The sequence below is a fragment of the Hylobates moloch genome, unplaced genomic scaffold (genome assembly GCF_009828535.3).
Source record: "Hylobates moloch isolate HMO894 unplaced genomic scaffold, HMol_V3 SCAFFOLD_12, whole genome shotgun sequence".
Lineage (NCBI taxonomy): Eukaryota > Metazoa > Chordata > Mammalia > Primates > Hylobatidae > Hylobates > Hylobates moloch.
In genome coordinates this window covers 50,903,822-50,912,488 of record NW_026652287.1, presented here as the reverse complement: position 1 = coordinate 50,912,488, position 8,667 = coordinate 50,903,822, and the positions used below count along the sequence as shown (strand labels likewise).

General features: G+C 57.1%; 1 protein-coding gene across 3 annotated transcripts in view; it reads left to right on the top strand.

Annotated features, from left to right (window-relative positions):
- Positions 1 to 2,211: 2,211 nt before the first annotated feature.
- Positions 2,212 to 8,667, top strand: part of JAK3 (Janus kinase 3) — a 31,082-nt gene continuing 24,626 nt past the window's right edge. Inside the window, exons 1-8 of one of the 3 annotated variants that reach the window (XM_032170118.2) lie at positions 2,212 to 2,319; positions 5,378 to 5,574; positions 5,908 to 6,031; positions 6,318 to 6,429; positions 6,637 to 6,782; positions 7,199 to 7,493; positions 8,038 to 8,160; positions 8,254 to 8,411. In XM_032170118.2, the coding sequence (XP_032026009.2) occupies positions 5,391 to 5,574; positions 5,908 to 6,031; positions 6,318 to 6,429; positions 6,637 to 6,782; positions 7,199 to 7,493; positions 8,038 to 8,160; positions 8,254 to 8,411 (1,142 nt within the window). In that variant the 5' untranslated portion in view covers positions 2,212 to 2,319; positions 5,378 to 5,390. The remainder of the gene's footprint in view (positions 2,320 to 5,377; positions 5,575 to 5,907; positions 6,032 to 6,317; positions 6,430 to 6,636; positions 6,783 to 7,198; positions 7,494 to 8,037; positions 8,161 to 8,253; positions 8,412 to 8,667) is intronic. The other 2 variants (XM_032170116.2, XM_032170117.2) reach the window with 2 other exon arrangements.

The following is an 8,667-nucleotide window of genomic DNA, read 5'->3' as shown; positions in this document are numbered from 1 at the left end:
CCATCTCCCCTGCTGGACTGTCAGCTCCACTGGACAGGGATTGGGTCTGCATTTTCCCTGATTCCCTGCACACAGGCTGGACCCAATAAGCATCTCTGGCTGATTGAACAGTTAAGATCAACAAAATACTTACCAAACCATTTTGTGTTAAGACTTGTGATGGTGATACAGAGATGAGAAGTCTTTTTTTTTTTTCTGTTTTTGAGACAGGGTCTCACTCCCATTGCCTAGGCTGAAGTGCAGTGGCATGACCACAGCTAACTGCAGCCTCAACTTCCTGGGCTCAGGTGATCCTCCCACCTCAGCCTCCCTAGTCTAGTAGCTGGGACTACAGGCACATGCCACCACACCCAGGTTATTATTTTTTGTTGTTGTTGTATTTTTCGTACAGACAGGGTTTCACCATGTTGCCCAGGCTGGTCTCGAAGCCATCCTCCTGCCTCAGCCTCCCAAAGTGCTGGGATTACAGGTGTGAGCCACTGCTCTCGGCCACAACTTCTTAATTCCTTTTTTTTTTTTTTGAGACAGTATCGCTGTGTCGCCCAGGCTAGAGTGTGGTGGCATGATCTCAGCTCACTACAACCTCCGCCCGCCTCCTGGGTTCCAGTGATTCTTCTGCCTCAGCCTCCCAAGTAGCTGGGATTACAGGCGCATGCCACCAGGCCCAGCTGATTTTTATATTTTTAGTAGAGATGGGGTTTCACCATGTTGGCCAGGCTGGTCTCGAACTCCTGGGCTCAAGCAATCTTCCCACCTGGGCCTTCCAAAGTGCTGGAATTACAGATGTGAGCCACTGCACCCGGTCACCACTTCGTCAGTCTATTCCTGAAGCTCTACTTCCAGGGCTGTGATCCTATTATCCTAAGAACACTGGCCCAAGTCTCTTTGCATTTGGATGCTGCCCCGGCCTTCTGCCTCTTCCATTTATAACAGTCCCTACTTCCAACACTCCTATGGCTCCAGATTACGCTCCGGGCAAAACTCACCCTTCTCCCAAAGACCCTGATCCCCCTGTCCCCCCACGATCTTGCCCCTGTTGACCGCCCTGCAGTCCCCTTCCCCCTCATCTCACCCCTGCCCCTGGCCTCCTGACTGCGCTTCAAGCTGCTAAGATCACTGCCCTCTCAAGGTCTTTGCCCATCCTGTGCCCTCCTCCTGGAGCGCCCTTTCCCTGGCCAGCTCCCTTTCCTGCCTCGGGTCCAAGTTCCAGTCTGTGCCTGTCCTGACACCCTGGCTTTCTTTGTGGTCTGCAATGATTTGGCTCCTTCATTTCCTCATTGTCTCGGTGCCAGGTCACAAGTTCCAAGAGGCCAGGCCGGATCCACCTGGTTTTTTTTAGGGCTGGGGCCAGGGCACCCCAGGCAGAAGTGGGTCATTATCTCTCCCTGAGTCTTTTCTTTTTTTTTTTTGAAACAAAGTCCCACTCTGTTGCCAGGCTGGAGTGCAGTGGTGCCATCTCGTCTCACTGCAACCTCCGCCTCCTAGATTCAAGCAATCCTCCCACCTCAGCCTCCCGAGTAGCTGGGATTACAGGCATCACCAGGCCTGGCTAATTTTCCTATTTTTAGTAGAGACAGGGTTTCATCACGTTGGCCAGGCTGGTCTCAAACTCCTGACTTCAAGTGATCCGCCCGCCTCAGCCTCCCAAAGTGCTGCGATTACGGGCCACCACACCTGGCTAATTTTTGTATTTTTAGTAGAGACGGAGTTTCGCCATGTTGGCTAGGCTGGTCTCAAACTCCTGACCTCAAGTGATCGCCCGCCTCAGCCCCCCAAAGTGCTGGGATGACAGGCGTTAGCCACTGCGCCCAGCGTCTCCCTGAGTCTTAACGGAGAAATACCTCAAAGAAGAACTTGACCTTCCTCTGGGGCAACTTCCCTGCTTCCCTCCTGGGCAAATTCAGCCAGGTTTCCTTCCCTGGGTGCAAAATTAATTCCACTGGGTGCCCAACTCACACGTTACAGATGGGTAAACTGAGGCAACAAGGGCCGGGCCAGAGCCCCACTTAACAAGTGGGTCTAGAGTCAGCTGAGCCCCTGGTGTGACCCAGACCCTTCTCTGTGCTATCATCAGTTCCTTTGGCTTAGGGATCTCCAGCAGCCTGTCTGAGCGGGGCGGCTGATGCAGAGGCTTCCGGAACTTTCTGCCCCTCCTTGCCCGCCTCCCCGCCCCCGTCTCCCACAGGGCCCTGACTTTCGGTAAATGACAGTGGCTCAGGAAACCAAGGGGCCCACACAGGAAGGAGCCGAGTGGGACTTTCCTCTCGCTGCCTCCCGGCTCTGCCCTCCCTTCGAAGGCCCAGGGTCCCTGCCCGTTAGGTAAGAGCTGGCGATGCCGCAGGGCTCTGCCCAGACACTGGGGGAGGACGGTGGTGGCTGGGGATGGCTGGGCTGGGGCAGGGTGCTGCCAGGGCAAAGGCGAGCTCGCCTTCCAGGCCTCAGAGGAAAGCTGTGACACAGACGTGAGCCCAGACACGCATCCTCCGATCGCCCGCTTCTCTGGGCTTCGGCTTTGACTAAGGCCCGGAGTTGTCTACCTTGCGGACCTGGAGGAGTCACTGCGCATGCGCGATGGGGGCTGCGGGGTTGGGAGGGGGGAGGTGGGATTGGGGGCGGGGAGGAGGGATTGGGAGGCGGGGAGGAGGGATTGGGGGGCGGAGTTCCTAGCCCCGACCCTCCAAGCCTTCCCGGTCCAGACACAGGGTGCCCGACCATGCCAGGATGCAGAACGTTGGGGATTATAAACAGGGGATGCCGAGGCGGGAGGAGAGCTTGAGGCCAGGAGTTCAAGACCAGCCTGGGCAACATAGCCAGACCTCCATTTTCTACAAACATTTTTAAAAAAACAAAAAAAACCATGGCGTTTTCGGGGACCAAACATCACCTCTGACTTTTCTTTTTTTTGTTCAATATTACAAAATAATAATATTTTGTTAAGTTTTTTTGTTGTTTTGGAGATGGGGGTCTTGCTATGTTGTTCGGGCAGGTCTCTAACCCCTGGCCTCAAGCTATCCTGCTGCCTCAGTCCCCTGAGTAGCTGGGATTGCAGTGGAGTGCCACTGCCACCGAAGCTTTATTTTAAACTCGATTGGGGCTGAGCACAATGGCTCATGCCTTTAATCCCAACACTTGGGGAGGCTAAGGCCAGCGGATCACTGGAGGTCAGGAGTTCGAGATCAGCCTGATCAACATGGTGAAACCCTATCTCTACTAAAAACATAAAAATTAGCCAGGCTTGGTGGCGGGTGCCTGTAATTCCAGCTACTCGGGAGGCTGAGGCAGGAGAATCGCTTGAACCTGGGAGGTGAAGTTGGCAGTGAGCCGAGATCATGCCACTGCACTCCAGCCTGGGAGACAGAACGAGAATCTGTCCTCCCCCACCCCCCCGGGGGAAAAAAAAAAAAAGGCTGGGCAACGTGGCTCACGTGTGTAATCCCAGCACTTTGGGAGGCCAAGGCGGGTGAATCACCTGAGGCCAGGAGTTTGAGACCAGCCTGGCCAACATGGTGAAACTCCGTCTCTACTAAAAATACAAAAATTAGCTGGGCGCTGTGGCGTGTTCCGAAGTGAGGATGAGAATCGTGGACCACGAGGCAAAGGTACAGTGAGCCAAGACGTGGATGTCTCCAGCCTGGGTGACAGTGGAGATCCGTCTCACTTGATTGGCTGATGTTGAGAGGACGAGAGATAGGACATGCTGTGTGATTTTATTTCTATAAAGGGCGAAGCTAGGCATCATCTCTCTGTAGGAGAGGTGGGGCTCCTCCAAGGTTCCTGGGACTAGGAATGTGCTCATTCTTGGTCTGGGCATCGGTGACATCAAAGTGTCCCTTTGGTAAAGTTCTTTCCCCCACAAGACTTCCCTTCCCACAGTAACCACCACGCCACTGTGCCAATTGCCCTTCCTGTTTGGTTTAACAGGCGTTTGTTGATCACTTACCGGCACATCATCAAGAAATATACAAATTAATGCAGATTAATTGAGTTGACACTAGGCCTGGATTGGGCTCAGCAAACCACCTCAATGAGGATGCTTGAGGAGTCAGCCCATTTCACAGCCGCAAAAGCTGAGTCCTAGGGGTCCTAGTCCTCTGATTGTCTTAAACCTCATTAGGCCGGGCGCAGTTTCTCACGCCGGTAATCCCAGCACTTTGGGAGTCCAAGGCGGGAGGATCACTCAAGGTCAGGAGTTCCAGACCAGCCTCGCCAACATGGTGAAACCCCATCTCTACCAAAAATACAAAAATTAGCCGGGCATGGTGGCGTGCCCCTGTAATCCCAGCTACTTGGGAGGCTGAGGCAGGAGAGTTACTTGAACCCAGGATGCAGAGTAAGCCGAGATTGTGCCACTGCACTCCAGCCTGGGCGACAGAGCTAGACTCTGTCTCAAAAAAAACAAAAACAAAAACAAAAAAACCCTCATTAATGCGGCCCCACCCCAGCCCCGGGGCATTATTTTGGATCATAGTTTTGTATTGTGTTTTTTTTCTAGAGATAAGGCCTTGCTCTGTCGCCCAGGCTGGAGTGCAGTGGTGTGATCATAGCTCAATGCAGCCTCAACCTGCAGAGCTGAAGGCATCCTCCCGCCTCAGCCTCCCAAGTAGCTGGGACTATGGGGGTGTGCCACCATGCCCTGCTAATTTTTTAGAGATGAAGTCTCAAAATCCTAGCCTCAAGTGATCCATCCGCCTCGGCCTGTCGAAGTGCTGGGATTACAACGCTTTTTTTTCTTTTTGAGAGGAGGTCCCACTATATTGCCCAGTCTGGTTTCAAACTCCTGGTCTCGGCCAGGTGCGGTGGCTCACACATGTAATCCAGCATTTTGGGAGGCTGAGGCAGGCAGATCACTTGAGGCCAGGAGTTTGAGGCCAGCCTGGACAACACAGTGAAACCCCATCTTTACTAAAAATACAAAAAAATTAGCTGGGCGTGGTAGTGCCCACCTGTAATCCCAGCTACTGGGGTGGCTGAGGCACGAGAATCTCTTGAACTTGGGAGGCGGAGGTTGCAGTGAGCTGAGATTGTGCCACTGCACTCCAGCCTGGGTGACAGCGCGAGACTCTGTCTCAAAAAAGCAAAAAACATAAAACAAACTCCGGGTCTCAAGTTATCCTCCCTCCTTGGCCTCCGGAAGTGATGGGATTACAGGCACTCTGAAAAGTTTTGCACTTTTTAGAGGCAGGGTTTCGCCATATTGGCCAGGCTGGTCTCAAACTCCTGACCTCAAGTGATCCCCCCGCCTCGGCCTCCCAAAATGCTGTGATTACAGGCATGAGCCACTGCGCCCAGCCTCCAGCACTCCTTTCCATGCCCTCCCTGCTCAGAAGTCCAATCCCCTCTGACCAGGACTGAGGGGCTTTTTCTCTCTGTGCCCCAGGCAAGTTGCACTCATGGCACCTCCAAGTGAAGAGACGCCCCTGATCCCTCAGCGTTCATGCAGCCTCTTGTCCACGGAGGCTGGTGCCCTGCATGTGCTGCTGCCCGCTCGGGGCCCCGGGCCTCCCCAGCGCCTGTCTTTCTCCTTTGGGGACCACTTGGCTGAGGACCTGTGCGTGCAGGCTGCCAAGGCCAGCGGTGAGTGCATCCCTAGTGGATCGGGCCAGAGGGAAGGACAGGGCTGTGTGGGGCCAAGATTAGAAGCTGGAATAGTTGCCTGCAGAAGTCAGCATTGGAGCTGGGGCTTTGGGGGATGAGTAGGAGTTTGGTAATGGAGAAGGGTGTGCAGGGTGGCCTTCTGAGGCAGAGGGAATGGCCTATGCAGACTGAGAAGTATGACAGCACATGAAGGGAACAGCTGGTCATCCCTTGAGGTATGGAAGAATCTGGACGGTTGGGTATGATGCTGGCACTCCTGAAGGGCACAGATGGGGTGACTCAGGAGGGAGCTGACGGGACTGTCCCCTGTAGGCATCCTGCCTGTGTACCACTCCCTCTTTGCTCTGGCCACGGAGGACCTGTCCTGCTGGTTCCCCCCAAGCCACATCTTCTCCGTGGAGGATGCCAGCACCCAAGTCCTGCTCTACAGGATTCGGTAGGAAGTGCCCCCCCATCCCCCAGGGATTGTACAATTTTATCATCTCCTTGCATTTCGAGGTGCCCACACCCCTACCCCAGGGAGATATGATCACTACCCATTTCTCAGATGAGGAAACAGACCAGAGAGGGTGGGTCACTTGCCCAAGGTCACACAGCAAGTTAAAGGTACAAGCTGGGCTCTGTGAGGCTTCTGCGGAATCTGTCCCTCGCCCCCACCATATTGTCACTCCTACTGAGGCTGGGTTGCACTTTCATCCCAGGGTTCTCTCCTCTCTTCACAGCTTTTACTTCCCCAATTGGTTTGGGCTGGAGAAGTGCCACCGCTTCGGGCTACGCAAGGATTTGGCCAGCGCTATCCTTGACCTGCCAGTCCTGGAGCACCTCTTTGCCCAGGTGTGGTTCTGCCTGGGGTTTGACCCAGGGGGTTGGGGGCCCGAGGGGCAACACCAGAGCTGGCTTGCAATCAGGTGGGGCCTCGTCTGACCCTCCGTGTGGCAGTCCAGGGCTGGGGGTCAGCCCAGGATTGGGGAGGTCTGCAGGTTAACATCAGGGCTTGAAGTTGGGTGGCCTCAGCTGATGCTCCCTGTGGCGGCCCCCCAGCACCGCAGTGACCTGGTGAGTGGGCGCCTTCCCGTGGGCCTGAGTCTCAAGGAGCAGGGTGAGTGTCTCAGCCTGGCCGTGCTGGACCTGGCCCGGATGGCGCGAGAGCAGGCCCAGCGGCCGGGAGAGCTGCTGAAGACTGTCAGGTGAGAGCCACCAGGCTGTGGGGATGGCCTCTGCTTGGGAGTGAGCAACGTGGGCTCCATCGGGGCTTTGCCGGGCTCCCACCATGGCGTTCTCCTGCAAGCTTTCAGGGTGTTCCTATGACCCAGGGCCTCCCACGAACCCAGCCCTCTCCACCCCCAGGCTCCAGCTGGACAGACACCTGACCTCCCCCAGCTAAAAGGCCTGTGGGGTCCCTGTCCGACCTGTGGGCGCCAATGGCCCTCCCCTACTCTGAGGTCCGGTCCTCATACCTGACCCTGAATGAGAGTCTGTGTGTGCCTCGTGCCCCAACTGGGGCCGCACCCCAGCCCCTGGGCTAAAGCCTGGGTTTGTGTGTGTCCCCGCGGGGACCCGTCCAGACGCTGAGGGCCGGCTCCCTCCCCTCCAACCCCTGCAGCTACAAGGCCTGCCTACCCCCAAGCCTGCGCGACCTGATCCAGGGCCTGAGCTTCGTGACGCGGAGGCGTATTCGGAGGACGGTGCGCAGGGCCCTGCTCCGCGTGGCCGCCTGCCAGGCAGACCGGCACTCGCTCATGGCCAAGTACATCATGGACCTGGAGCGGCTGGATCCAGCCGGGGCCGCCGAGACCTTCCACGTGGGCCTCCCTGGGGCCCTTGGTGGCCAAAACGGGCTGGGGCTGCTCCGCGTGGCTGGTGACGGCGGCATCGCCTGGACCCAGGGAGAACAGGAGGTGAGGGCGGCCCCCCGCTGGGCGGGGCCAATGTGGGGGCGGGGCTCGGGGAGGGGCCGGAGAGTGGTAGGGGATGTGGGGCGGAGCCAAAGCGAAAGAGTTGGGGATGTGGGCGAGGCTTAATGAGGGGCGGGCCTTAGGAAGGGAGGAGACTACGAGAGTGGGAGGGGCAAGAGGGTTGGGCTGAGCGACCCGGGAATGAAAATGGGAGGGGCTGAGGAGTGGGTGGGTGGGCGCTGGAACGAGGCAAGACTAAAAGACAGAGTGAGGCTCTGAGAGCTGGGAGGCTGCGAAGCGGGGCAGGGATCAAGGGGCGGGGTCCGGCCGAGAGAGGGAGACGGGGGTTGGCAGAGGGGGTGGGAGATGTTTGGGGATGGGTAGGGGAGGTGTTGAGAGGGTTGGAGTTGATAGGAGGGGGCGCGGCTTGGAAGGGTTGAGTGGGAAAGGGGTAGGGAGTGGATGGTGTGGCTTGGGGGTGGGTTCATGGGCGTGGTTTGGCGGGGTCCAGCAGGGCCCCTACTTCGGTACTCCCCCTCTTTCCCAGGTCCTCCAGCCCTTCTGCGACTTTCCAGAGATCGTAGACATTAGCATCAAGCAGGCCCCGCGCGTTGGCCCGGCCGGGGAGCATCGCCTGGTCACTGTTACTAGGACAGACAACCAGATTTTGGTGGGTGCAGGATTCCCCTCCCCTCCAGCCTTACCCCGAGGGCAGGACCGGCACCCTCGGGTTTCATTGGGCCCTGACGCTTGTCCCTCGCAGGAGGCCGAGTTCCCAGGGCTGCCCGAGGCTCTGTCTTTCGTGGCGCTCGTGGACGGCTACTTCCGGCTGACCACGGACTCCCAGCACTTCTTCTGCAAGGAGGTGGCACCGCCGAGGCTGCTGGAGGAAGTGGCTGAGCAGTGCCATGGCCCCATCACGTAAGGACCTGCCCCTCCCCTTCTCTATGCCTCAGTGTCCTCACCTTCCAGGAGCCCTGGACAGGGGTCTAGTTTTCAAACCACACCTGCCGCACAGTCAGCGCTCAGTGAAGCTGAAGTATTGCTTCTGCTGCACAGGGCGACCGCTACTCTCTCTCTCTCTGACCCCAGGGCCATTTCCTGGAGATGGACAAGTCGCCCACCTTCACCTACAGCCTCTTGTTTAATCTCCCAGGAAGGGCCAGGCATAGTGGTG